The 27,424-nt window shown below is 49.4% G+C and overlaps 9 protein-coding genes across 9 annotated transcripts; 5 read left to right on the top strand and 4 right to left on the bottom strand.

Moving 5' to 3' along the window:
- Positions 1–641: 641 nt before the first annotated feature.
- On the bottom strand, positions 642–1,532 carry BO88DRAFT_343473 (RTA1 domain-containing protein; the record flags this gene model as incomplete). The annotated part of the gene is made up of 2 exons (XM_025703187.1): positions 642–1,279; positions 1,343–1,532. 2 exons carry the CDS (start codon positions 1,530–1,532, stop codon positions 642–644), a joined length of 828 nt encoding a protein of 275 aa, XP_025561488.1.
- A 547-nt stretch (positions 1,533–2,079) lies between these two features.
- On the top strand, positions 2,080–2,891 carry BO88DRAFT_391400 (uncharacterized protein; the record flags this gene model as incomplete). The annotated part of the gene is made up of 1 exon (XM_025705002.1): positions 2,080–2,891. Exon 1 carries the CDS (start codon positions 2,181–2,183, stop codon positions 2,889–2,891), a length of 711 nt encoding a protein of 236 aa, XP_025561487.1. The 5' UTR covers positions 2,080–2,180.
- Positions 2,892–3,059: 168 nt separating this feature from the next.
- Positions 3,060–4,306, bottom strand: BO88DRAFT_455165 (Zn(II)2Cys6 transcription factor domain-containing protein; the record flags this gene model as incomplete). Its single annotated transcript, XM_025710852.1, has 2 exons — positions 3,060–3,882; positions 3,945–4,306. The coding sequence occupies 2 exons, from the start codon at positions 4,304–4,306 to the stop codon at positions 3,060–3,062; spliced, it is 1,185 nt and encodes a 394-aa protein (XP_025561486.1).
- Positions 4,307–5,613: 1,307 nt separating this feature from the next.
- Positions 5,614–7,426, bottom strand: BO88DRAFT_391396 (cytochrome P450; the record flags this gene model as incomplete). Its single annotated transcript, XM_025705001.1, has 4 exons — positions 5,614–6,455; positions 6,525–6,740; positions 6,800–7,203; positions 7,257–7,426. 4 exons carry the CDS (start codon positions 7,424–7,426, stop codon positions 5,614–5,616), a joined length of 1,632 nt encoding a protein of 543 aa, XP_025561485.1.
- Positions 7,427–7,817: 391 nt separating this feature from the next.
- BO88DRAFT_465559 (putative MFS multidrug transporter) lies at positions 7,818–9,741 on the top strand (the record flags this gene model as incomplete). Its single annotated transcript, XM_025711418.1, has 6 exons — positions 7,818–7,852; positions 7,918–8,051; positions 8,125–8,248; positions 8,315–8,521; positions 8,598–8,957; positions 9,015–9,741. The coding sequence occupies 6 exons, from the start codon at positions 7,818–7,820 to the stop codon at positions 9,739–9,741; spliced, it is 1,587 nt and encodes a 528-aa protein (XP_025561484.1).
- A 430-nt stretch (positions 9,742–10,171) lies between these two features.
- Positions 10,172–11,626, bottom strand: BO88DRAFT_455162 (glycosyltransferase; the record flags this gene model as incomplete). Its single annotated transcript, XM_025710851.1, has 1 exon — positions 10,172–11,626. The coding sequence occupies one exon, from the start codon at positions 11,624–11,626 to the stop codon at positions 10,172–10,174; it is 1,455 nt and encodes a 484-aa protein (XP_025561483.1).
- Positions 11,627–12,421: 795 nt separating this feature from the next.
- Positions 12,422–20,658, top strand: BO88DRAFT_444888 (type I polyketide synthase; the record flags this gene model as incomplete). The annotated part of the gene is made up of 10 exons (XM_025710155.1): positions 12,422–12,734; positions 12,781–13,049; positions 13,106–13,149; positions 13,180–18,261; positions 18,311–18,630; positions 18,680–18,964; positions 19,014–19,282; positions 19,334–19,654; positions 19,730–19,901; positions 19,970–20,658. The coding sequence occupies 10 exons, from the start codon at positions 12,422–12,424 to the stop codon at positions 20,656–20,658; spliced, it is 7,764 nt and encodes a 2,587-aa protein (XP_025561482.1).
- Positions 20,659–23,037: 2,379 nt separating this feature from the next.
- On the top strand, positions 23,038–24,135 carry BO88DRAFT_455160 (TauD/TfdA dioxygenase family protein; the record flags this gene model as incomplete). Its single annotated transcript, XM_025710850.1, has 3 exons — positions 23,038–23,193; positions 23,250–23,459; positions 23,530–24,135. 3 exons carry the CDS (start codon positions 23,038–23,040, stop codon positions 24,133–24,135), a joined length of 972 nt encoding a protein of 323 aa, XP_025561481.1.
- A 321-nt stretch (positions 24,136–24,456) lies between these two features.
- On the top strand, positions 24,457–27,049 carry BO88DRAFT_465549 (Zn(II)2Cys6 transcription factor; the record flags this gene model as incomplete). Its single annotated transcript, XM_025711417.1, has 5 exons — positions 24,457–24,530; positions 24,597–25,139; positions 25,189–25,646; positions 25,704–26,310; positions 26,361–27,049. 5 exons carry the CDS (start codon positions 24,457–24,459, stop codon positions 26,926–26,928), a joined length of 2,250 nt encoding a protein of 749 aa, XP_025561480.1. The 3' UTR covers positions 26,929–27,049.
- Between the last annotated feature and the right edge of the window lie 375 nt (positions 27,050–27,424).

Here is a 27,424-nt window from a genome sequence, read left to right as displayed (position 1 = left end):
TTCCCATGTTTGACAGATGTAGCCTGCCCTAACCATCCCAGACTGGTTAAATAATTAGATGATGCAGTATCTGCTCTACTAGGAGGGTAAGAATGTATTGCATATTGTATAGATAACAGTTTACTTCTCCGTTACAATATATGACAAGGGAAAAGGTTAATATATATGATCTATCTAGATCTCAAGAAGGTGGGTTGGCTCAAGTCAAAAGAGGTGGTGAAAGACCACGCAAGAAGAAGAGAAGACGAAGAATCAGCTGATACTTCAGTGGCTGGAGTGAATGTCTCAACAATATATATATATATATATCATGTAGGGTTGTTGTGTACGTGTTTGTTGTGTAGCGAGGTCATGTTGGAATAGAGTATTGTACTGGCAGCAAAATTTATAGTCTATAGTCTGTGTACTCCAAATAAGGTCTCCGATATTCTAATCCGTATAGTGCCTTACCTGGTGACGTTGTACTGCCTCGCCACCCGCAGGCTCCTTCACCCCTCTATCGTAGCCTTGTGTCAAGAAACGAGGATTATAATCGTTGTAGTCATACTCAGATTCGGGTGTTACTGATAGATCTAATAGAATTTCGAAGGCAAGGCTTGGTGGCCAACGCTAAATCCAAGACGGAGAGAAAGTGAAATGATCTACCCCATTAACCCAGAATTAGGGTCTTCATGCACTGGCTGATACTGATGATGCCCTTTCTTTGCATCTTGGCTTTCGCCCCCACGAAGCTGCACAAGTTCTGTGCTGCGATGCCTCCTAGCCTCCTTGAGCAACACAGCAGGATTCCAGACTGCCAACGCCAAGCTAGCGATAAACATGACCAGGGCATCCAGAATTATTGCGTAAATCTCGTGCGTAAAGAGATAGCCTTCCCACCCGTTCATCAGCTCCATGCTGCGGTAGATTCCCCGCGCCACCATGCACGTGCATGCAATCATTAGGGAAGAAGTGATTTTGCGCAGGGCTGGATTTTGCATGATCTGGTATACTGCACGATAGATCACGTACTCGAGTAATGTAGTAAAAACACAGGTTGAGACAAGTTGCCAGATTATTCCTGCTACCATCGTATATGTACCGGGCCAGTAAGAGGTATGTGCGCTGAAAGCAGCACCAGCAACACCACCACCGACAGCCTGAAGAAGAAGACTCCAAAAATCGACCGTCATGAAAATAATCAGGTATTGTCTGGGCGTGAGAGGGGATCTATCTTGGCCAACTATGGATATCAATAGACCGAGAACACCATAGATACCGGCTGTCGTGAAGGCGGGGGCTGTAGTGGCAGTTGGTTAGTTGTGACCCATCAGTAGAGAAGCATTTTGAGGTATTAACGGACCCATTATCAGAGCAGCAAGCTGCATCTCCAGCAGTCGCACAGAGTATGGACAGCGCCAAGCTACTGTGCGGGCGAGCCACCCCGTGAACTCTCCGAAAGCCCCAAGCGAGAAGGCAAGACCTAGCCAGAGGTTCTTATACTTGAATGCTTGCCAGACATGGACGGCAAAGAGGCCTGCAAACAGGACCATGAAAATGACGCCCGCCACGATAGACGGTCGGTAGCCGAAGGGCGTGACAATATCTGGGTCGTATGGAAAGCATTGTGGTGTCGACATGGCATCCGCTGAGCGTTGTTCAATTTGCTTAGTGAGGAGACAAAATGGTGGCTAGAATGGTTAACGGGCGGATGTGCGAAATCGGGGTGAAGGATGGAATGGGATGAGGGTATAGAAGGGGGAAGATAGAAGGCAGTAGGGGATGCGCTTGTACCCAAGTCTCAGCCTGATCAAAGAAGGCCGCAAATTTGGAAGCTTATTGGACAGAATGTGACCGAGAGCAGGCAGTAGAATACACAGCCATGACACGCAAAGGTTGGGCCCAAAGTCACCGAGATGGACTAGTGGCAGCAGGGGTTCAACCGCAAATATGGCTGTTGTATATTTAGCCCGGGTGGGGACAGACGGCGATGTATCACCATCCAACGCCACCCGCCAGGACGCTAGGCTAAAGCCCGCCCGGGATCAGATCCTTCCCGGTCCGGAATGATCCTCGTTAATAACATTGCCTCAACAATACCAATAACCCAACCCTCGTCTGAATTGTCTTAAGCATCATTCACGTCACCTTCCAATAATTCGAGGGACCGATTGAGCCACCGTAACTCCTGAAGTTCAGTTATGAGGTTTCTCTGTCTCCATGGCATGGGTGCCAATGCCCAGGTGCTGGAGATCCAGATTGCCGCCATTACCAGCTCTTTCCCTGAACATGAGTTTGTCTTTGCCGAAGGCCTAGAGCCTTGCCTTCCCGATCCGAAGGTCCAGTCCTTCCTTTCCGGGCCTTATCTCTGCTATTACTCATGTCCAACTCCAACTCAAATGCACGAGGCGTTTACCCTGATCCGAGAAGTCATGGATGAAGACGGCCCATTCGAAGGAGTCATTGGCTTCTCACAAGGGGCTGCACTGGCTGCGTCTATGATCCTCCAGCATCAGAAAGATAACCCCACCGCAATGCCACTCTTTAATCTCGCTATCTTTCTGGGCGCCAGTCTTCCATTTGATATGGACTCCAGCCTGGCTCTCCGCAGTATCGTCGCCATGCACCATCGACCAAATGGATATCCCGATGGCGCTGGTGACGACCCTCTCATCCTGCAGCAATATGATCCGCGAACGACAAACCTGCGTATAGAGATACCTACGCTGCATGTAATTGGAAGAACAGATCCATTTCGGCAGCAAGGGGAATTGCTGGTCGAGCTGAGTTCCGGGGATGCCATCCCAGTCGTCCATGATGCGGGTCATATTGTGCCTAGAGATATGGGCTCAACGGCCAAGATAGTACGATTGGTAGAGGGAATGATAGGCAGGGCTCAACACATATGCTGACGATATATGTTTCATTCCATGCTCTGCATCCGTACATATTTTCACCTAAGCTTATCTAAACGGTTTCCGATACGTTCTATGTGTATCTTTTTCTCGCTATTTGGCTACTTTGGCAGTTGGTGACTTTATATCATAATGACAATGGCCCTTCACGTGAGAAGTTCGCATTCATGCCTGGCTAACCAAGTCTTGAATCCACATCCGTAGGGCATCAAGCCGCCCCCTGGTTGACTCTAAATGATATATGGCATTTGGCTGCCAGGACGTAGAACCCTCCATGTTGAACTCCAGGAGCCGCCGCAGTTGCCCTAAGTGAAAGTCCATGACGGTGTACCGAACCACGGTGTCTAGACGCCCGTATGTGTGCAGCCCGCGACCGGGGCTTGCGTGTGAGGAAGGAGATTGTTGGCCCGAGGAGAAGATGGGCAGGACCTCACGCTCTCCTGATTTGGTTTGCTCCAGAAGCGGCATGTCATTGATGGCGTTCTGTGCAAGCAGCTCGTAGATCTCAAGAACTATGAGCACCGCTGTAAGAGCTAGAACAACGGTTTCATTGCGCGACTGAAAACTGTAGAAGCCGCAGCTCTGTAGTCCTAGGCCTTGCTCAGATAGCGCTATGGTGTGAATTATATCGCATAATGCAGACACGGAAAAGAAGACCGACTCCAGTTCAGCTCCAGAACATGGTTTGACACGTTTTAGAGCCTGGCTGTCTCGCGTGAGTTGAAACAGGAGAGGGGATAGTCGGTCGTACACCTCCAGTCGTGAATCAGTGACTGCAGACTGCTGGTGGCCCACGTTTTCAGGGCCTTGAAGAGGTTCCCGTGGCCCCATGGCACAGAGGGCCTCAACTTCAATCGGGAAGGTATCTTGTGAGTAGTAACCACCACCGATGTGGCCTTCAACCATAGGAGACGGCACGCGTCTGTTACTAAGAGGAGGGCCAAAGTGCGGATCGCTTGTTGATGCCGCCTCAGCTGGAAAAAGTGTCCTGCAGATGGTTAGGCTCTTTGTCCCTATCACGAAGAAAAAACAGCTTCCATGAGGGCTCACTGGTGTGGGACTAACTGGTCCGAAGACAACTGGGAACCATCCGATGGCCAGCAAGCCGGGTCATTTCCTGGCGGATGAAGAGCTGGTTCTAATGACAATAGAGGCCCGCCATCATCTGACTGGGGGTGATGCACCAGCTCCGGAAGCTGGTGCACTTCAATCGATGAAACCTCATCAACATCTACCTGCGAGCATGACCGTTTCGACTTTCTCGGTCGCCCCATTTCCTTCCGTGGGCTGAAGACGCATTGTCGGCCATGCCGTTGACAATTCAAGCAGGCACCCATACCTCCTGTTGCTGAGGAACAGCGCACTTTGCGATAATGGCACGCATCGCATGTCTCACGATGTTGGGAGTCCATGTTTGGAAGAGGATCGCGACCAGGTCGATGTCTAATCTGCCATAATGAGCCAAGCCCAGTACGTACTTGGGGACACCAATCGGTGGTTGGTCGGCCTCAATAAATTTTGGTCACAACCCCGGCTCGAATGAAATACCAGTCATTGTAGGTGTCGTATTTGGTTCATTGGCAGAGCAGTATCAGTCGTGCGAGCTCAGCCAAGTTCCATTCGGCCGTCAGATTTTGGGGTGATCCTGTGAGAAACATTGGTTCGATCTATGTGGGGAAATGTACATTATTATGTACTTGTGATTGGGTGAGATCAGATACTAGTAGTGCACCACCTTGTTCAACGACTTAGCATCGCCATCGCGCTACTAGTATTAGTGCAAGCCACATGGTTCTCATGCTGGTCAGAGCCCCCAGTAGGAATGGAGCAATCACCAAGTGTTACTCATAACCAATGAGGTCAGGCCGATAGACAGGGGATCTTCGCTAGTCAATGAAGCGGACAACTGAGTCGGGTCCTGACCAGAGGGGAGGGGGAAAACGCATGCTCAGGGCAAGGATCGAATTGGTGGACCGGTAATATCATATATAGCCGAGTTCAATTGGAAGAGATCAATTGGGCTAATATTGTCCTCTGCTGGGCCCGACAAGGATGGGGTAGATGTCCCTATGTCTCCGCGTCTCCTCGGTCATGCAACCAACACGAAATGGAAAAGATGAGGGGTGCCATTGAGGCCTCCTTAGTACCTGGCTAGTGGCAGCCGGCCGATCCGTTCCGCGTGGCATCATCGCCCCCTCCCGCAAGCGGCTGTGATCTGCGAGTGTCACACAGTGAGTGGTATATGCCTTTCATTCTTAGATTTTCTTCATTTTACTCTTTATTGTAACAATGTCCCATTCCTATAGCTATGACGGTTTAAGAAGACTGGATTCGAGCTATTAGAACTCAGTTGCAGGGACGAATTGAAAGAATGATGGAACCAACATTACGGAATTTCAGACACATGTAGATGATTGCGTCTCTTTGAAATATATATTGTTCCACGAAATATTGCGAAACACTTTCACTGATACTATTGCGGTATATTAAGGGAACCTTAATATGAACGAAGGCGTGTTTAACACGCCTCTTATATATGCAATGCTTATCTTACTAGTTCATTACGAAGTCACATAACAACAATAATGAACTTATCATAGTTTGGCTTGCCCAAATCTCCTGCTAGGTAGTTACCCATCGAAACTCAGCCGCGATCGTCCTTCCTCCCATTAGCCTCCCTGCTTGTCCATATATCAGCAATCAGCCAAGTCACAATTCGTTAAAAAGACTTCCAGCTCCGCGGGCCTACGGCAACAGGCCACACGCGGGCTCGGACACCTTTCGACCCTTCCTGTGAAAGAGGCAAAAAGGCATCCCTGTGACATTCAATGTCACCTTCTGCTGTGGTCTCAAATAACTCCAATCTTCCGATGTCCCTTTCCCCTCGTACTTCAAGGCTCCCGAAGCGCCGAAATACAGCGGCCAAGATTATCATCATCTCAGCATATGCCAAATTCTTTCCTAAACACGCTCGACTACCTTTACTGAACACTACTTGGTATCGGTCCAGTCCGGGGTTTTCGATCCACCGCTCCGGACGAAACTGATTGGGTTCCGGGAAAATAGATGGATTCTGCAAGATCAGCAGGGCACTCATGCTGACGGGGGTCTTTGGTGGAATGATCCAGGTCTGTTGCGTATTGGGGTCGGTGAAAGTGAGCGATTCGTCGCGAGCGACTCTGGCGAGTCGGGAGCTGACTCCGTAACTGAGTCGAAGACCCTCCTGGATGCACGCAGAGAGATATGGGAGTCTTTCAAGTCCCAGAAGATCATCAGCATCAGTGGAATCAAGCTCATCCTTGAGCTTACGGAGGATTCTTGGCTGGGCGAGGAGATGGAAAACGGCTACAGTGATAGCCCATGCCGTGGTTACCGTTCCCGCACCCACCACGGTTCCACCTTCTTGCGCCAGTCGACCGAGCGCTTTCTCATGAGGCGGGAGTCGGCTGTCGAGAATCTCTTGAAATATTGTCAAGTGCCTAGTAGATTTGATATCTGTTGGGGACGGCTTTGAAAGTTCCATTGTTTGTTGAACCTGGCGGGCAATATCCTGAACGGGGCCTAGCGTCAGCCTGGCGAGTTCTCAACGCAAGTTGGACATTGCCCTTCGATTGTTTGACGCAGGTCGACTTACCGTATGCATTCGCACAAAGGACGTCATTTCTGGATTCATTCGGAGTAGCCATTTTTGAGGCGTACGCTTCATCGCCCACAGAACTAGGGGAAATTGCTTCATCAGCATACTGTATCTCCCGCCACCGACACAGGCTTGGTGAAACGCGCTATCGAAGTCAGGAGCTTCGACCTTGTGATCTGACTTGCTGAATGCATACTCCATTATCACATCTATACGATGAATATCTCAGTCTGGGTTTGGCCACCTCGTCACGACATCGAATACATACCTGCCGTATAAGCTGCAAAAGCGGTGTCAAGGTGTAAAATCGCACCAGATCTCTGGAAATCTTCCAACCGTGCTACAAGGGCATCGGCCCGGTCCTGAATCACATTTTGCAGCAACAGCACCTTGGTTATGGAAAAGAAAGGATTTAACGCCGCCCGCCGTGATCGATGATTGTCATGATCGGTCGTTCCGAATGTCGATTCGTCCGCTCCAAATGCCTTCATTGCCCAGTACCACTTATCACGTTTGCGATTTCCACCCGCAAATAGCTCATCGTAGAATTCTGGCGTGTAGATGTGCAGTTCATGAGGGTTGATACGAACTATAGGTCCGTATCGTTCGTGTAATCGACGAATTTGAAAGATGTACTGTCCCCCGAGAATAACGTCATAGTAGAACTCATACCTGGCATATATGTTAGCATTGGACTTTCACAGCAAGGAAATATAACTGTTAACCAAAAGGTGAAGGCTGCCAGTCTAGGGCCGGGAAATGCCCGAAGTGGGTGCAGATAGAAACGGTAGATAGCAAGAGTGACCGCGTAGGTGACCATGCATGTCAGGATTATGCGAGGAAGGTTTTCCGTGGTGTGAGCCGCCACAAGCAGACCCGAAGGACCCGCAGGCATGCCAAGGTCGTAGTTCAAAAGCTCCATGTTCGATGGGAGGGATGGTCATGCTAGCTAGAAAGACACAAGGGCTGCGCGGTGCCTTTGTAGATCGGTTAGTGCGGGGCTTAAATGTCACCGAGCGTGGCATGTGCGAATCTGGCCCCATCACTGATGCATGAGGCCAAGTGGAATGTCACCGAGACATTTCAGTTGATGCATGGCATGCTAAAGGTCAACAACCCCCACTCCCCGAAAGCACAAACAAGGGTACTGTCATAGACTCCAATTAGTTTTTCATATACTGTAACCTTCTCGGTACAGCTTACTCGGAATGGCTATCGATAGACAATCCCAGAGCTTCCAACAGGATGAGCTCCGTCCATTACCACCCCAGGCGCATCTGCAACCGATGAGGGGGTGGAAGCTATGGGTGACCATATTCGCGTATGTAATCTCTTCCTCTTTCTTATCAGTATGGTATCGAAATCGGAACTTAACAAAAGTGGAAGACTTTTCCTAGGCCTACTCTTATCTACACTTGAGACCACGATAGTATCAACAGCCTTGATTACCATCGCATCTGACTTAGGGGGTTATGACAAGTCGAACTGGATAATTGTCGCTTATCTTCTCACATATACCGGTATGTTACTACAAGTAATTATGGTTATATTTCTTGATCTCTCATGGTGACTTTGGCTAATCGATGCCTGAAGGCTTTCTTATAGTATACTCCCGATGCAGTGACATATTTGGTCGCAAATCCAGCTTCATAACGGCGTTGGCCATATTCACGGCATTTTCCATTGCCTGTGGAGTGTCACGGACTATGGAGCAACTGTACGAAAAACCAACACCAGATCACTTCGGTTCGGAACCATCGGCATGTAGGCTGACACAGAGTAGGATCATCTTCCGCGCATTCCAAGGGATTGGTGGGGCGGGAATTTACAGCATGGTCATGGCCGTCATGGCTGAGGTGACGCCTGTTGAGAGTATTGGTCCAGTTACTGGGCTGATGAGCACTATCTTTGCTCTCTCCAGTATTTTGGGTCCTGTGCTCGGTGGTGCCATTACCACAAACGCATCATGGCGATGGGTATTCTACTTGAAGTAAGTCCACTCCATTCTTTTCCCGAGACTAAGAGAGGCCTTTGTGGCTAATTCGACTCTTTTTTTCTTTGGGAAGCATTCCCGGTGGCGGTCTGGCATTAGCGATTGTGATCTGGTTTTTCCCTCGAAACGACGGACGGCTTCCCATCAATCGCCTAAGTTTTAATCGCATAGACTGGCCTGGGATCTTGCTGTCGCTGATCGGGTCTGTATTTCTTCTTCTCGCGCTCGAAGAAGGTGGCAGTGCCTTTTCTTGGGATGGCTCTCTCATCGTTGTGTCGTTTATCGTAACTGGAGCTGCCTGGATTGCTTTCATAGCTTGGGAGATATACGTCGCAATGGTTTACAGCCGGAGAACATCCTCCTTTGCTAGCAAAATGATGCCCGTATTTCCGATATGGCTGATACGACGTCGCATAGTCTGCGCGTCGTTGATGTAGGTCGCGAGCGTCTCGAGTATCCCTAGTAACTAGAGCTGACGAACAATATGTAGAGCCGCCTTCCTCGCCGGATTTCCGTTTATGGTACTCATAGTCTACCTTCCCGAACGATTTGAGATCCAGGACGGGCTCAGCCCAGTCGCGTCCGGCATTCGAATGCTGCCACTACTCCTTCTTTCGGCGTTGGGAGCGGGGGCGGGAGGTGTGATCAACAGCCGCAAAAACATCTCCTTCTACACACTTATGGTTGGGTTGTCGCTGCAACTGATTGGGCTCGGATGCATGACCACCCTTCCAACAACGGGAACCATTATTGATGCGCAGTACGGATACCAGGTCCTACTCGGGCTCGGCTTTGGAACAACCTTGACCAGTCTGGTCGTGATATCTCGCCTGGAAGTAGATGCCCCAGACCTAGCTATAACCATGGGTGCCGTGACCCAGGTGCGTGTTCTTGGAGGCACAATTGGCATCTCAATTGGCCAGGTTCTCATTACCCATTTCGTCGACCGGGACTTGTCCGATGTTCTTTCCACAGATGAGATGGCCGCACTTAAAGCGAGCGTTTCGAGCTCACGTAACTTTCCCGCTTCCAAGCAAAACGCGGTAAGTGAGGTCTATGGCCGAGCGTTCAATGCGCAAATCAAGGTGGTCTTGTACATTACTGCCGCCTGTTGGGTGCTTGGGCTTGGGACATTCAAGAAAAATCCCGTGAACTTCCGAGACGCGGGCAGGATAGAGCCATGTGGGAGTGGTGATCAAGAGCAGGACCAGGGGTAGGCGAGTGGACGAAAAAGAGAGTGGTTTGGAGAATGCCGGAAAGAAAGGAAAGAAATGTTTAACTGGCAGGCAGGCGAATAGAAGTGGGAGAACATTGGAGAATTTCTAGACGACCCGAGAGTCTTATTCCGCATTGGATATACCTAGAACAAATCCAAGTACAAAAAATGTGGCATAGATGAACAGGTGAAGGAAGATGCGCAGGACAATGGAACGACCTCTGGTTGTTGCCTTTCGCATTATGGTGCAACACGGTCTGAAGTAATTTCGACGACACGGAAGTGCAAATTCGCGCGGTATCGATCTCTATCACAAACACATCCTGGAAGCCAGAGGAACCGCTACCACCACGCCGATCCCCAATAGAAAAATGCTGGCCCCCAACGCCCACAGATCCCAGTTTCGAGCCTTCCAAACTGGCATCCGCATATCAGCCGTTTCCAAATGCATGGCCCGTCCATCCCCTGCCACTTTCCGCCCGCCCCTCCGCATCCGCCAGTGCCTCCTCAATTAGGTCTGCCGCGAGATACTTTCGCCTTGACGCGATTCTAGCAATTCGCTGCAAGCGGATGCAATTAGCTGCAAAGGCTCCAGTCGAATCTGACAGCTGTTCATTGATTGCCTGGCACAGCTGCTCCGGGGTAAATGTGTCGCGATCCAGCAAAGTCGAAACCCCCGCATCCCGGAGCTTCATCGCGTTAGAAATCTGGTCAAAGTAAACGCCAATCGTGATGGATCGAATGCCATGAAAGATGGCCTCGTTGGTGCTAGAGGCCCCAGCATGGGTAAGGAAGACGGAGACGCTCGGGTGCGCGAGAAGGGCGCGCTGGGGAACGAATGGGCAAAAATAGATGTGAGGATTTGCACCTGAGACAAGATCAGAGATAGAGCATTCTTGAGCCGGTGCCGTCGCAGCCAGGTTAAATTGCTTCATGGCCATTCCCCGAATTGACCAGATCACGCCATCAATAGACTGTTCGGTTTGAAGGGCGAGGGTGGCACCGTGAAGAATCCGCCGCAGTGCTGCGTCTGATACAAGTGCATGCGTCCCAAGGGAGATATATAGGATCCTTTTATATTTGGCGGTAAAACTTTGCAAATCTGGTGTGAGCCCTGGGTATGTATCGCTCAAAATTGGTCCGACTGCGATCACGTTGGGTGGGAGATCTTTTGCTGGCTCTAGCCCGAAGAATGAGTTTACTAAAAGAGGGTGATCGGGTTTGCTGCGGTTTGGTAGACTGCGATAGATCCCGAGCCTTGATCGTTGCTCGCGAGCCCATGATCGATATCGCAGATATGCAGGGAGGGCGCGGAGACCCAAGAGGTAATTTTGAAGTCGTTGCCACAGCGTTGCGTGCTCTGAGGTCAGAACCTCCATCTGAAGTCCATATGCCCCAGGAATATAGGTGGCTGGGAGCATGTTCGTTGGCGTCTGCGGCCAGTGCATGGCAATTGTGATATCATGTTCGATCTTGATGTCCCGGACCGCATCCACTAGATAGTCCCCTATAATGAAATTGGGTCGTCGAGCCGGGTCCTGGACCAAAGCGGACAGGCTGGGATAGACTGTTTCCCAGCTACATTCTAGATATTTCCGGGCTTCCATAATAGGAGTAAAGCTATGATTAAGACCTAGCTTCCATCGCGACATTTGCAAGTATGCCTGTTCCTCGGCTTCCGCAGTTTGGTTGGGACCTAAAATATGAATTCTGGAGATAAATGGATAATCCTGCATCCAGACCTGCTGACCCTCAAGTGTTGCGAATTCGATAACATGTCCACGGTCGCTCAGTATTCGAGCGATCTCCAGAAGAGGCGTTGCATTTGTTCTACCTCCAGCGGTAACAACAACTAGGAATTTTGTACGTGGCGCTAATGTCTCCATATCTTAGTTCAATAGACTCAATAGAGGTTGCTGGTCCATGACAGAGCAAGATTGTGAGCTATTCATCCACCACAACAAGCACCACCCTCTATTATGACTGTGTTGAGTCAACACAAACCGAATTACGTTACAGGCCATTCTTTTCATTGCACCGGCATGGTATTCTTAGCTTCGGGGACGGTGCCGGTTTCTGGCCGAATGAATAGATATGTTACCGAGATAAGTGATCCTGCATGCTATATGTCGCCGCGGACATTCGGTGACTTTCCAGAGTAGCCTTTGTGAGATTCCGGGCCATGCAATTCCAACATTCCTTGCAGCATGAACAATATTTTCTACGTCTGGCCTAGTCTGTGCACTCTTTGTTCATTCCTTAGCACATGGACCGTTAGCTTACTCAAACTGAGTGTCATCTGCTCACAATGGAGCCAAATACATTGTTTTCTTCGGTATTTGGAGGATCTATAGACAGTCCCACTTAGTCCAATTCTATTGGTTCGGGGATATTTGCCAACGCCTACGGTGATGGGGCCAATCCCCGTATGGTTTGTATCAAAGGCCGGAATCTACAGGACTGGATATCGTCGACTTGTTATATTAGTAAATGTAGGGATATACATTTACCCTACGATAGAAAAGATGTCTACATTCCGTTCCAATTCCGTTACCAGCGGTCTCCAGAATACTTCCTTCTCTCAACCATTGATATCTCGTTCAGCGCATCGCACAATGGCATTCTCCGATGACCATCATAGACGCTATGCGGGTGTCCAGCCTGGTACCGAAGATGGATGTATGCCCATTGCTATCATCGGGATGGGAGGTCGATTCCCCGGCGATGCTTCCAGCCCCGAGAAGCTTTGGGAACTGGTCTCTCAGGGCCGGAGTGCTCTGAGTGAAGTCCCCAAAGACCGATTCAACGCCGACGCCTTCTACCACCCTCATCATGAGAGACAAGGAACGCTAAACGTAAGGAAGGCGCACTTCATGGAGAGCGATATCTCGGATTTCGATGCCCCTTTCTTCTCAATCACCCCAGCCGAAGCCAAGGCCATGGATCCGCAGCAGCGGATGGCGCTGGAGTGTACCTACGAAGCGTTTGAAAATGGTAATAGCCTCGTTGTTTGAAGCTCAATTGACTAACGTCAATATAGGGGGTCAACGTCTCGAGGACATCGTGGGGTCCAAGACCTCTTGCTACATCGGTTGCTTTACGCGTGATTATAGTGACATGCTTGCCTGCGATCGGGAGAACCTCCCGCTATACCACGGTACTGGTACAGGCTCAGCCATCATGTCCAATCGGATTTCTTGGTACTTTGACCTCAAAGGACCAAGTGTTAGCCTCGATACTGCCTGTTCTTCTTCTCTCGTTGCATTGCATTTGGGATGCCAGAGCCTTAGGACTGGAGAGTCAGAGATGGTATTTCTCGCTATCGGTCATTAAGCATGGACCCCGCTAACGGAGATTTCTCCTAGTCCGTCGTCGGTGGAACCAACCTCATACTGCTTCCGGATATCATGTCTGCTATGACATCGCTCCACTTTCTCAGTCCCGACGGCAAATGCCAATCTTTTGACCACAAGGCGAACGGCTATTCCCGTGGCGAGGGCGCTGCCGTTGTCATCCTTAAGCCATTGCATCTGGCACTGAGAGACAATGATGTGGTCCGCGCTGTAATCCGCGGGACTGCGGTCAACCAGGATGGTAACACTCCTGGAATCACGCTCCCATCAGCGACTGCCCAGGAGAGCTTAATTCGGGAAACCTATCGGATGGCTGGTCTTGGCTTCGCTGACACGGCTTATGTCGAGGCCCATGGCACTGGCACTCCTGCGGGTGACCCCGTCGAAGCACAGGCGCTGGCAGCTACGTTTGGGATGTCACGATCCCCAGATGATCCTGTGTATATCGGCTCAATCAAAACAAACATTGGGCACTTGGAGGGTGGTTCTGGTCTTGCTCAAGTGGTGAAAGCTGTATTTGCCCTGGAAAATGGCGAGATACCACCTAGTTTGTGGTTCGAGAAACAAAATGATCGGATCCGACTTCTCGAGTCCCACCTCGCCATTCCCACCACGCTCACCCCATGGCCTAGGCCAGGGATGAGACGGCTCAGTATCAATTCATTCGGCTATGGTGGTACAAATGCTCACTGCATTCTGGATGACGCTTATCACTATCTAAAAGCCAGAAGACTAACTGGCAATCATAACACCATGAAGGGCTTCCAAGATCAGTCCCCCGTGTCTTCCGCCGATTCTGCAGTTGGCTTGACCCCTCCGGCTTCTGATATCATCTCACTCCTCCCAATGCAGCTTGAAGATCTGCGGATGGCTGACTATCTCTCCGGTGGGAAAATCAAACAGCCGATGTTGTTCATTTGGACCTCTCATGAACAGCTCGGGATTGGAAGAACAGCCAAGATGTACTCCGACTATTTGTCTTTCAAGTCTGCGGAGCTCAGCGACAGCGACCAGCAGCAGCTTCTGGACAGATTCGCCTACACTCTTGCAGCCAGACGCAGCATTTTGCCATGGAAAGGCTTTGCAGTTGCCTCAACCCCAGCAGAGCTGGCCAAGGAACTTGTTGAAAGAAAACGAAAGCCCCTCAGATCCAGCACCCAGCCAAAGTTGGCCTTTGTATTTACCGGGCAAGGAGCTCAATGGTTTGGAATGGGTCGTGAACTGCTTATCCATCAAGTGTTCCGGGAGAGTTTGGAGGATGCCGGAGCGTATCTCGTGTCGATTGGTTGCACTTGGTCACTAGTCTCCGAGCTTCTGCGGGACGAGTCTTCTTCCAGGATAGATTCACCTGTTCTAAGCCAACCTATCTGTACTGCTATTCAGGTGGCCCTGGTGGACCTTACGCGACATTGGAACGTAAAGCCGTGCGCTGTTGTTGGTCATTCGAGTGGTGAAATTGCAGCCGCGTATGCTAAAGGCGCCATTAGTAGGGAGGATGCATGGCTCATCTCCTACCACAGAGGACGATTGTCGGGAAGCATGCGTGGTATTGCACCAGATCTGAATGGCAGTATGCTGGCTGTCGGCCTCGGTCTGGCAGGCGTTGAGAAATATCTGCAAGCAACGAAAGACAGTAGCGTTGTTGTGGCCTGTATTAACAGCCCAGACAACGTGACTTTATCTGGTAATACTTCGGCAATCCAAGAGCTGGAATCACTGATACAAAATAATGGCCACTTCGCCCGAAGACTCAAAGTGGAGACTGCATATCATTCACCACATATGCAAGTCATTGCCAAACAGTACCTTGACAGCCTGAGTAGCATCGTTCCTCAAAAAGAGGACAGCTCCATTAAAATGTTCTCCAGTGTCACGGGTGGGCTTATCAGCAACGGCGATTTGATATCTTCTTACTGGGTTGCAAATCTATTGAACCCGGTTAATTTCTTGGGAGCTGTGCAGAGTCTCTGCAACTACTCGCCAAACAGCAAATCCAGGCGATTAGCGAAACCATTTGCTGATATTTTCTTGGAGATCGGTCCTCATTCCGCGCTACAGGGTCCTATCAACCAAATTCTCAATTCTAATGCCAAGACATCCCAGCTGACATATATGTCTCTTCTACGCCGCGGGCAAAATGCTTCTACTACGATTTTAGAGGCAGTTGGGGCATTATTCACGCATGGGTATACGGTGGATATTGCCAGGGTCAACAGTCGAAATATTGTTCGAAAGCAGCAGACATACCTGGTTGACGTCCCTTCGTTCTCCTGGAATCGGCAGCACAAGTATTGGTTTGAGTCTGCCTCAGGAACGAATCACCGCTTCCGTCAACATCCACGAAAAGACCTTTTTGGCAGCTTGACGGTAGATGGCGTTGACATTGATCCACGTTGGAGAAATATCATCCGACTGAGCGAGGCGCCATGGATCGAGTTCCACAAGGTGCAGGGGTCCATTTTGTACCCTGCAGCAGGAATGATGGTTGCCGCCATCGAGGCAGCGAAGCAGAAGGCCGATCCCAATAAGGAAATCGAAGGGTTTGAACTCCGGGATATCATTATTGGCAAAGTTATTGTGGTCCCGGCTGATGATGTCGGAGTCGAAATGGTTCTCTCTCTCCAACCGTGGAGGATTGGCTCAGGAGCTAGGACCTCCGCCTGGCAGGAGTTCACCTTGTATACCAGGCATGGAGGCTGGGACAAGAATTGCTCTGGTCTCCTCCGGATCAAGTACACTGAATCAAAGAGTTCATTGTTTGTTGATGAGGAGAAAGAAGCTGACCGAGCTGCCAAACAGACGTTCTACCAAACAGTTGATGAATGTCAGGAGTCGCAGAACCCCCGTCAATTCTATGAGCATCTTACAACCATCGGACTTTATTATGGAGATATATTTCAAAGCATGGTTGAAATCCAACACGGTCATTACAAGGCAGCCTGTTCCATTCGAGTTCCTGACACTAGGAGTCGCATGCCCATGAAGTTCGAATATGAGCATGTCATTCACCCAGCCACCTTGGATAGCATTATTCAAATGGCATTGCCTGCTACAAGCGGTCTTGGTGAAGAGATGACAATGGCAAAGGTACCCACCTCAATTGGCAGGCTCTACGTATCAGCGGACGTGCCATCAGAAGCAGGCTCTTTATTGCAAGGGTACGCTACCGTGCAACTGCAAGGGTTCGATGGTGGTGAGGCCACTGTGGCGGTTTCTACGCCGGAATGGAGGAAGCCGCTCGTAATTTTCGATGGAATCAGGAGTAAATCACTTTCCGGGGCTACAGATAGCACGGCAGCGGCCGCGAGTACGAGAAAGCTCACGAGCTATTTTCACTGGAGAGAAGATGTATCCATGCTTCGGCGCGAAGACATCACAAAGCTTTGTACGAGACCTGTTAAGGATCTCGAAGCTACTAGCCCAGAAGTCATCGCCGAACTTGAGCTGGGTGCATTTGTCATCATCAAACGTGTTCTCACTGTTATTGACACAGAAGAAGCAAAGAGTCTCACTGGCCACTATCGCACTTTTTACCAATATATGCAGAGAACCTATGAGCTCGGTATGCAGGGCAAAATCCCGCACCAACAAGCGACACCAACCATTAACTGGTTGGAAACAAGTCTTGAATATGAAAACGAGCCACTTGAACGCGTCTCCAGGAATACAACAGACGGCGCCGTGATGTGCCAGCATGGGAAATACCTTGTCGATATTCTTCGCGGTAATATTACCCCGCTCGAGGTTCTTGTGAAAGATGGCCTGTTGCATAATTTCTACTCCAGTGGCGTGGGATGTCCCCAGAACTACTCCCAACTTTCATCATACCTGGGTCTTTTCGCGCACAAGAATCCTGACATGAAGATCCTCGAAATCGGCGCCGGCACCGGAGGCGCAACACTTCCCGTCCTGGAAGCCCTCGGGGGACAAAATGGGACCAGTCCTATGTTCTCCAACTACACCTTTACCGACATTAGCTCGGGATTCTTTGAAAAAGCGCAGGTAAAACTGAAGTCCTGGGCTCCGTTCATGACCTATGCTCGGCTCAACATCGAAGAAGATCCTTTCAGTCAAGGATTTGTGGAAGGCTATTACGATGTCATTATTGCGTCCAACGTCTTACATGCAACCCGTTGCTTGGAGACTACGTTGGGCAACGTTAAGAAGATGTTGAAGCCCTCTGGAAAATTGGTCCTCAGCGAAATCACCAACCCTCTCCTCCGAGCGACAATGATCGTGGGGTCGCTTGAAGGTTGGTGGGTCGGAGAGGAGGACGGACGTAAATGGGGTCCGGTCTTGACAGAATCCGAGTGGAACAAATCATTACTACGTTGTGGATACACCGGCATCAATGTCTGCCTTCCCGACTGGAAAAATCCGCGTGATCATTTCTTATCAGTTCTTGTCTCATCAGTTGCTCCCCCAGAATTAGAAAGTGTACAGACAGAGGCGATCATTATAGGGCCTGAATCACCCTCGGACGAGCTTCACAGACTGTTGAGCGAGCTTGAAAGAAGCCTGCGCAGCCGTGGGGTAGGGGTATCTTTTACGACTTTGAAGGACGTTGTCCTGGTGGAAGGTATCAAGAGCAAATCATGCTTGGCCTTGCTGGAATGTGATTCCAAACATCCGCTCTTAGCCGACATTACCCCAGAGGACTGGAATGCCTTGAAAACAGTCATTCTTCAATCAGCTGATACTACATGGGTCAGCAGGGGCGCTACGAAATCTAGCGAGTTCCCTTTCGCGAACTTGATGACTGGCATGGCACGCAGCATTCGAGCAGAAAACCCCCAGGTTGCGCTCACAACATTGGATCTTGATGCGAGGACACCAATGGACACATCTGAAAATGTTCAAAGTATGGTCGAGATTTTCATCAAAGGTGGAAGTTCTAAGCATAGCCCGCGTCCGGATTGGGAGTATGCCATCCGCAACGGGCGCACAATGGTCCAAAGGATACTTATGGAGAAAGGCATGAATGACCTAATTGCTACATATAATGTTGCGCCCAAGGCCGAGGAGGCTCCATTCAAGCAGGAAGGGCGCCCCATGACTCTCTCCGTTGGGACTCCAGGAAGGCTAGATACGCTCCAATTTGTGGATGACCTAAGTCCGCAGGAACCTCTGAAGGATTTTGACGTGGAGATTGAGATCAAGGGAGTCGGGTAGAGCAAGCGTCTCTGGTTATACACGAATCATGCTGACAAGGGATAGGCTGAATTTCAAGGATATCATGGTTGCCATGGGCCAATTGCAACAACTTGGGCTGGGTATCGATGCTAGTGGTACTGTAAGCCGCGTCGGTTCTGGCGTCCATACGTTCTGTCCCGGAGACAGAGTGATGACATGGCGCCCGGGAGCATTCAGCAATCTCTTGCGGAGCCCAGTTGATATGGTGCAAAAAATTCCCGAAGGAATGAACTTTGCCACTGCAGCTTCCTTGCCGGTCGTGTACAGTACCGCATATTATGCACTGTACTATGCCGCTCGACTGCTCCCGGGGGAAACCGTCCTTATCCACGGCGCTGCTGGAGGTACGTCTTTGTGTGTAAAACGATGCTTTCATTTACTAAGTCAAAGCAGGCGTCGGCCAAGCAGCCATTATCCTGGCCCAGCATATTGGCGCTGAAATCTTCGCCACGGTATCTTCTGAAGCCAAGAAAGCTCTCCTAATAGAATCATACCACATTCCCGACGATCACATTTTCAATAGTCGCGATATTTCTTTCGCGCAGGGTATCAGGCGAATGACCGGTGGGAAGGGCGTCGATGTAGTGTTGAACTCCCTTGCGGGCGAGTCGTTGAGGCAATCATGGCATTGCATCCGTGGCTTTGGAAGGTTCATCGAATTGGGGCAGAAAGATATCGGTACTTGAATCCCATCTGACCTGGCACTGAAATAAACTAACTCTTGCAGTTGGGAACACCGGCCTGGATATGGCGCCCTTCATTCGCAATGTTTCTTTCCACTCCATCAACATGCTGGCTGTCCTCGATAACAATCTTCCCCTAGCGTCTAAGGTGTTCGTGGAGGTGGTAGACTTGCTTCAGAAGGGCATCGCTCGTCCAATCAGACCACTCATCTCTATGCCTTTCACCAAAATTGAGGAAGCTTTCCGCCTCATGCAAACTGGTCAACACATTGGCAAGATTGTTCTAGAACCAGCCGACCTTGAGCTTGTCCCAGTATGATACCATAACTTATCCCTGTTTCCTGGACTATCTAACCCAAAACAGTGCGTGCCTCCTAAGGTCCCTCCATATCGATTCAATCCAGACGCTACGTACGTTCTTGCCGGTGGCTCTGGAGGTCTCGGACGGGCACTAGGGCGCTGGATGGTTGAACTGGGGGCCCGAAACATAGTCTTTCTATCTCGGTCAGCTTTGAAGAAGCCCGCTTTACGGGAGACAGTCCAGGCTTTGGAAAGCCAAGGGGCCCGGGTAGCAGCATACGCATGCGATGTCAGTTGCGCGAATGAGGTCGAAGCTGTGGCCGCGCTATTACGAAAGGAGTTTCCCCCTGTGAAGGGTGCCATCCAAGGTGCCATGGTCCTCAACGTATGCAAAACTCTCCGTATATTTTACCTCACATTCTCGAACGGTTCGGGAGCTGACTTATGTTGACGGTCACAGGATGCTATCTATCAGAACATGACCCACGAGCAGTTTCTGGGTACCATTCGACCGAAAGTACACGGAAGTTGGAACCTTCACAAGTACCTACCACAGGATATGGACTTCTTTGTGCTTCTGTCTTCTGGCGTTGGTATAGCTGGATCCCGTGGCCAGGGAAATTACTCCGCAGGTAAACTTCGCCATTTACTCTACCAGCAAAAGAGGAAAATCACAAGAGAAACTCTAACAACATCTCAGGCAACTCCTTCCAAGATGCCATCGCCCACTATCGGCAACACCACAACCTACACGGCGTTTCGATCGACGTAGGCATGGTCCTAGGTGTAGGCTTCCTCGCCGACACCACCGAAGAGCGGGTGCACGACAACACAAAAACGTGGAGTTTTATCGGGATCCGCGAAAAGGAGTTTCTCGGAATCGTTCAAGCTGCCATCACCGGGGTAAGCGTAAAGAACCAACCAATTCCACCCCAGCTGGTCACCGGTCTCGGAACCGGTGGAATGATGGCCCAGGGCGCAGAGAAGTACCCTTGGTGGTTCAATGACGCGAAATTCGCGCATCTGGTGCAGGTTGACACGCACCAGGTTATACAAACCAGGAATGAAGCCTCCGTCCAACTACAGGAGCAGTTATCGCGGGTTACAGGTATGGACACCGCGTCAGAGATCGTTTGTGAGGCACTGGTGGCAAAATTGGCCAAATCTATGATGATGCCGGTGGATGATATTGAGCAGACGCGGCCTGTGAGCAGTTATGGGGTAGATAGTCTGCTGGCGGTAGAGCTACGGGGGTGGATTTTCACCGAGTTGCAGGCGGACGTCTCAGTTTTTGATCTCTTGAGTAATATCCCCATCAGTATGCTGGCAAGGAGAATTGTCGCCAAGTCCAAGTGTATTCCTGATGGTGTTGTGGAAGTGGAGCCGTGAAACTGTGCCTATCTGATGTTTTAATTTCAGCTAGGATTCATTTATTGGAACTTACTTTATGTCATATGAGATGTGGACACATGGGTTCAGCTGTGTCTTTCACTGAATCTTACGCCAATTCTAATAGATGTCAAAGATCCCATCTTAGCCAGGAAGTGTGTTGACAGAGCCATAGTATTTTACAGTTAGTTGTACGGAAAGGGCAAAGTATAACGATCATATTGACAGTAGGCTCCTCATACTGTGTTTGTGACATCACACGTGACTAATGCCCCCGCATGGATGGATGGCTTGTTTTCTCTGTACGTATTGGCGACTAATGCTGTATATTGGGAGACGCAGAGAACTAATCTAGTGAGTCAGTCTTCAAGAAGTATAATAGATATGAGTGGTGAAATCAAATGAAAGTCCGAATACCTCAAAGCATATAGCGGACTTTGTCCAGGGACAGGCATAGGAAGTAGCCGTAATGACTTATGCCCCATATTAATAGAATGCTTAGAGGTAGATACAATCGAACTGCCGCGCATCTACAGTTTTAGGGGGTCGCTCTCGCTTTATCACTCGAAGGAAAGTAAACGCCTCTGTCGCATCGACTGATGACGAAGAGGGTTGTCGAGAGCTGAATACATATGTGAGGTTGAGTTGCCCAGCATGAGCTGGATGTAAAAAGATAACTTCAACGGCATGCAGAATAATCCTCCCATATTTTAAATTTTCTGTGAGCCAATTAGGCATCGGTATCTACAGGTCATGCAGCCAATGTTCTTCCCAATTGAACTTTCCTGAATACTGCAGGCCTCCCCGAGCAACAAAAATGAAAAGTTCTCCAAAACAGTCGTTCCGTAAAACCAAATCTTATACCCGCGGATCGTAACCGTCTACCGCAGAGGCCTTATACGTATACCTGATTTTGATGTAGCCATCCTGCGCCGGGAAAATGGTTCGTAGCTAGTCGGCCCAGTATGTGGTCCCCGGGCTAACTGGGCTCGTGCAACCCGTGGTGTAGAGCAGATTGTTATCGACATGTCGGTAAGAAGTCTAGCATGAAGCCAAGCACAGTCAGCAAGAGAAACAGTTGATAATATAGAGGTACAGCATACGTTCAGGTGTTGTATTTAGATTGTAAATCTAAACAAAATGCCATATGTGTTCACAATTGTCACGAAGCCCTTTCTTCACGACCATTTTCCGATCTATATGTGAACTTACCATGGGCTATCTGGCTGTTAAGGTGCTTCTTCCGGAAGTTCTGTGTTCATTCTAGTGGTGGTTGCAGTTGCCGCCCTTCAACAGTATAGACATTGATCGGATAATAAATTATTGACACAGGCTACAAGTTCACAATTCCCTGAAAGATCCAGTTCCATCCATGAATATAGAGTTATATAGCATCGACTTATTGGGGGACCATGATTCCTCAGCGCTCAGGCACATCTTGTGGATACAATCCACTGCCTAGGTTATAGACCCACACCCACAATATGCGAGTTTGTGCAGTAGAGCCCTAGTTTTCCTCGAGGATAAAACGGCTCCAACTAAAAGCTTGCTAGTGGAAGGATGTGGTTCATTAACCCTCGCTAACAGCCCATACCAGACCGCTATCATGAAGGACGCAGGACAGTCGTCGGAATTGTAGGTGTACTAGATGATCCGCGCGCACTTTCCGCAATGGCAAAGCTGATCTCAGTCATAAACCCACCACCTTGCTGTCATGTATGCTGTAGGTTGAAGTATATGTTCTTACCACTCTGATTTACTTTTGTGGAGTTATGGGCACTTGAATAACCACTAACGGGGCAGTAAAACTTATTCGCCTGCCAAAGTTTGTTTACAATCAACATTGCAATGAAGTCAATACTCCGCAAAATGCAATGCATACAGCAACTAAATTAGTGTGAATGCATAAGAAAATAACGTTATTAATCAACTTTATCTATCATTTTAGCGATTCGTATAGCCGTTCGATGTGCAATAATCCCATCTGGACACCGAAGCCGACGGAAGGCATTACCTATAGCCGATACGAGGCGCCATAGCCGATCATAGTTATATGTAGATCTGCTTATATGATACACCTCATGATTCGAGGGCCAATACTATCTTTCAAGGTAAAGGATTTGGTACTATCACCTGCTAGATTACGGCTATTGTCCGCCGGTAAAGGACGTACCTCCATTACCTGTCAATATGGGAATGACTTCACTACTATCGGCAATGGATTGTTTCCTGCATAGTCTAGTTTCTCGACCTTGCCTGCCGGTATAAAAAGGTGAACAATTTCTTTCATCAATCTTGCCCATCGTTAGCAATTCTCCAAGTTGGACAATAAGTTCCACTCTTTTGTCTATTCATCATTATTGCATCGTTTGTGCTACCATGTCCACCACTTCTACCGTCACTCAAACCGCCCTTTGCTCCAGGCCGGACCTCAAGGTCATTAAAAATGGTTTCGGTGCCGAGATTACTGGCCTGGATTTCACTTACGGTGTCACTGATGAAGCGTTTCGCTTTATTGAGGATGCGGTAAAGAAGGTTAGTAGTAAACTGGTAACAAATTCGTGCGAAACCATACACTGAGACTATTACAGTATGGCTTTGCCGTTGTCCGTAAGACAAACCTCGTCGACGAGACCCACCTCGAGCTGGCTCGCAAGTTTGGTGAACTTGACGATGTAACGCCCTACAATAAGGCGGGTCGTGTGCACCGTCTCAAATACAACGAGCTCTTTGACGTGGGTAACATCGAACTTGACGGCTCCATTGTGGACATAAACAGCCCGAGGGGTGAGGCGAATAAGGTGTGAATTTACTCTCCTATTCAGTGCCATACCGAGATAGAGAAAGACGAATAGAACTGACTGTCTCCAGGGTAACTCTCTGTTTCACACGGACTCTAGCTTCAACCCTCGCCGAGCCGGTTACTCTCTTCTACTTGCCCATGAGCTGCCGCCACCCGGGACTGGGGGCTCTACTGCCTTTGCCGACATAAGGGGCGCCTACCGTGACCTTGACGACGATTTCAAGCACTTCCTCCACGAAAGAAACTTCATTGCCCGTCATTCCATCCTACATTCCAAGAAAATGGCTGCTCCGGAGCATTTCAAGGATGTTAACCCTGCAGACCATTTTATGTCCCGCCACTTACTACTGCAAGAGCACGAGCGCACCGGCATTCCCACTATTTACCTTGCCAAACACATCCACTCACTCGAAGGTGTCTCTCCAGAAGAATCTCAGAAGATCCTTGATAGGCTTTTCGAGCACTCCACTCAAGACAAGTACGTCATTGAAGTGGAATGGATGAATGTTGGTGATATGATTGTTTGGGATAATACATGTACGATGCACCGTGCCATCAGTGGCGAGTTCATGACCAAGTACAGGAGAGACATGCGGCGTGCTACTGTGCATGATGACAGCAGTTTAGCATGGGGCCTGAATCCCAAGAGCGATCAGCGGATGGGGCTCCCTTAAAGCGTCAACGTACTTTGTACCTATTTCAGGCCAACCTCGCCATTCTCGCGATGAGATTATAGTGTAGCCAGCAACAATCAACCCCAAGCACCTGAAAATCAATATTCATGTGAATTCTCAGTGCGCAATCACCCTTAAGTAATGATATGCAGTCTGCTTTGTTGTTGTCGCCGCAATCCCGTAAGACACGGCTTCGGCAATGGTTTTCGGCTATAGCCGAGATTCTCCACATCGTCCCCCTCATACCTTTGAAAAGATCTCGATTCTAAAGATTTTTCGGAATCACTAGCTATTACCGATGTATAAAGGAATTCGGCAACCATGACTGCCAGTACAGGTAAGAGGTCGTCTCGTGCCTGTTTGCGATGCCGTAAGCGCAAGACCAGATGCGACCTGTAAGGATGCTCTTTACATCAACGATGACGCTTTCACTGCCCAAGTACCGGCTGATACGGCTATAGTGATACCATCGGAGAACCAGGCAAAGCTCCCTGTGTCTATTGTCATGATACTAAGAGCCAATGTGTCCTCATCAAATCCAGGCGAGGGGGTAATTTTCGACAGCATCAGCACAAGTCGGCCACTTCGCGACGGCAGAAGACTCCGCCGCCAACAAATACCGAAGACTCAAATAGGCCTGACGTGGAACCGGCTAATAGCATGTCTGATGTGACTGGATGTTTCTCGGATTGTGAAGGCAGCGTTGACAGACAGAATCCTGGAGATTTCCTAGCTATGGAACTCCGGAATCCATCTGATGCGCTGCAGATACTAGCCATGTCTGGTCAGGTCCGGGCCGGAAGTCGGCTTCAAGCTCAGTTCACCAGCACGGCAAACTTGGAGGAACAATTGGACGCGGCAGCTCATGGAGCAAGCGCGTCAGACACCAACCAGTCTCAGGACTCACAAGGCCACCAGAGGCCTTCGGCCACTATCTTTGATGATTACGAGTTGGTAAAGAGAGGCGTATTGCGCCCTAGCCTAGTATTTGAGCTACTACATGAGTTAGCCACACTTCATAAAACCTCATCCGTGTCTACTGACGGAGACCAGGTATCACAATTATTATCATCCGTATTGTCCGATCGTCCCTTCTCATTTGCTGGTTTTATCAAGAATGAGCCAGATTCAACGGTCTGAATACTTTCTTCTCACAGCTATCCTCACCATTGCGTCGAGAGACAATCCCCACCATTCACTCACCCACCGTTATTGCTGGGATCACACCCAACGCCTCTTGGTTGATGTACTCCTGGCACGCCCCTGGACCCAAACCCCAGCAACTGTCCAGGGACTGTTGCTTTTGGCGGAGTGGCTTCCCCATATTCAAGTTCAAGAAACCTCATCTGAATCCTCCCAAAATCTGTTTAGCGAAGATAGAACAGCTTGGTCGCTTGTTGGGCTCGCAGTTCGGCAAGGCTATCTCCAGCGCCTCGACCAGGCCGCCTTTCGTAGTTTTAGTCACAGTGGGTCAAAGCAACGAACAGAGCAAGACAGGATTGTCTGGGCTTGTAAGTCTTTATATCTTTGAATTTGGCTTTCAATGTATGTCCTGACATCAGTTACAGATATTTTTATTGCCGATCGTCAGATATCAGTCCGACTTGGGCAGTCATTCTGGTCCCGAGGCCCGTCTCTTGCCACAAAATTCACCGCCGACGATTTCCCGAGTCTTCAGCCTCGTCCGGAGAACGACAATGAGGACTATGCATCGTGGCTGCAAGCATCTATGGAGCTGATGCAAATCTTGCATAATGCTCATGCAATTCTTTACTCATCCAAAGACCGAACATTGGCAATGGTCTATGAAGGTGATTACGCCCGGTATCTTGATGACTTTCGAACTTCTGCAACCACGTGGCGCTCGGCATGGGGCAATCTAGCTGTGTCCGCTAAGATAAGGACAACTCTTCTTATCATGTACGAGTATATTTGCCTTTACACGAATGCCTTTTCCTTCCAGGCGGTCCTGACGAGGGCTTCTCGTCCACACGGATCATCCAAGGGACAGCAGAATGAGCGCCCATTTGCCCACATATTATCCAAAGGCATCATGGCATCCCCCGATGGTCGGTACATATTTGATGCTATCAGCGCAGCGATGAGTCTGTTGGCTCTGATGAATAGTCTTGATCCGCAACATGTGCTATGCTACCTACCGTCTCGTTATTACTTGTAAGCTTTCTTACCATCCAGATTTACCTACTACTTACGCCTATTGGCAGATATGGTGTATATGCAGCAGTCCTACTGCACAAAGCAGACCGAGCAGGAGCGTTCCAATCCGAAGAACAGCACCAAGAGATTACCACCTTAGCCCAAAAATTTATAAATGTTCTCGAAAAGGGAGCGTCGACTGATTCACACATCTGCCACAGTTACAGTCGGATGCTAAGGCAACTATGGAGCCGGCGGGAGAAGAAGAAAACTAAAGCTTCGCGCAGCCAAGATAACACAAAGTTGAACTCTGGTGACCAGCACAATCTCTCAACACCCCCACAACCGTTTCTATTGGCTCAAGAGCCTGATAATCAGACATCCACCGATGGCACCTTGGGCGACGCCTGCATTTCACAACAGATAAGCACTCTACCAATGGAAAATAATGTGTCAGAGTTTCCCTCTGTTGAGGGATATTTCCTGGGTTCGTTTATGCCTGGTATCGCTGACTTTAGCACTCCTAATTTCGATGAATATCTGGCCCAAGAATACTCCTTGATCGGCGGTGCAGATGGTCCCCAAAACTGGAACTCAGTAGATCCTAATGTGGATTCTCACATTATTGATTTGTAGTACTACAATGACAACAGTACTTATAATCGTGGGTCGGGTTACTGCATCATTTCGGATTTCACGTAATTCCGACCACTAGCTCATTCGTGTGACCTTGCCTATCCAACACACTTCATGTAGCTTGGATATTGCGCGTTATTGGAAAGAAAGTGACAATTTATGTTTAGACTGTCAAGAGCTCAACCATGATAGGATACTTCGGCAAAGGTCCCGCAAAGCTTCGCGCCCGTGATAAATGCTAGTCCCGCCTAACATAGATAGCGTCGGACACCCGCAGGTATCCCGGTTTTGCCCATGGCTAGCCCTAAGCGGCCCATAACGCCATCACGTTTTGCGGGCCATGTGGCCTAACAAGCTCTTTGGCCTCCCATGTTTGGATGCCACTAGTCCGAGCTACCGCGCTACCTGTTTTAGCAGCAGATGAGAAGGCCAGTTTTATACTGAAATACCCCATTTGAGCTTCTTTCTATTTTCGCCCATATATCACCCACTGGCG

This window comes from Aspergillus vadensis (assembly GCF_003184925.1).
Source record: "Aspergillus vadensis CBS 113365 unplaced genomic scaffold BO88scaffold_16, whole genome shotgun sequence".
Taxonomy (NCBI): Eukaryota; Fungi; Ascomycota; class Eurotiomycetes; order Eurotiales; family Aspergillaceae; genus Aspergillus; species Aspergillus vadensis.
Note: the sequence above shows the minus strand (reverse complement) of the source record. Positions and strands in the feature narration are given on the sequence as shown.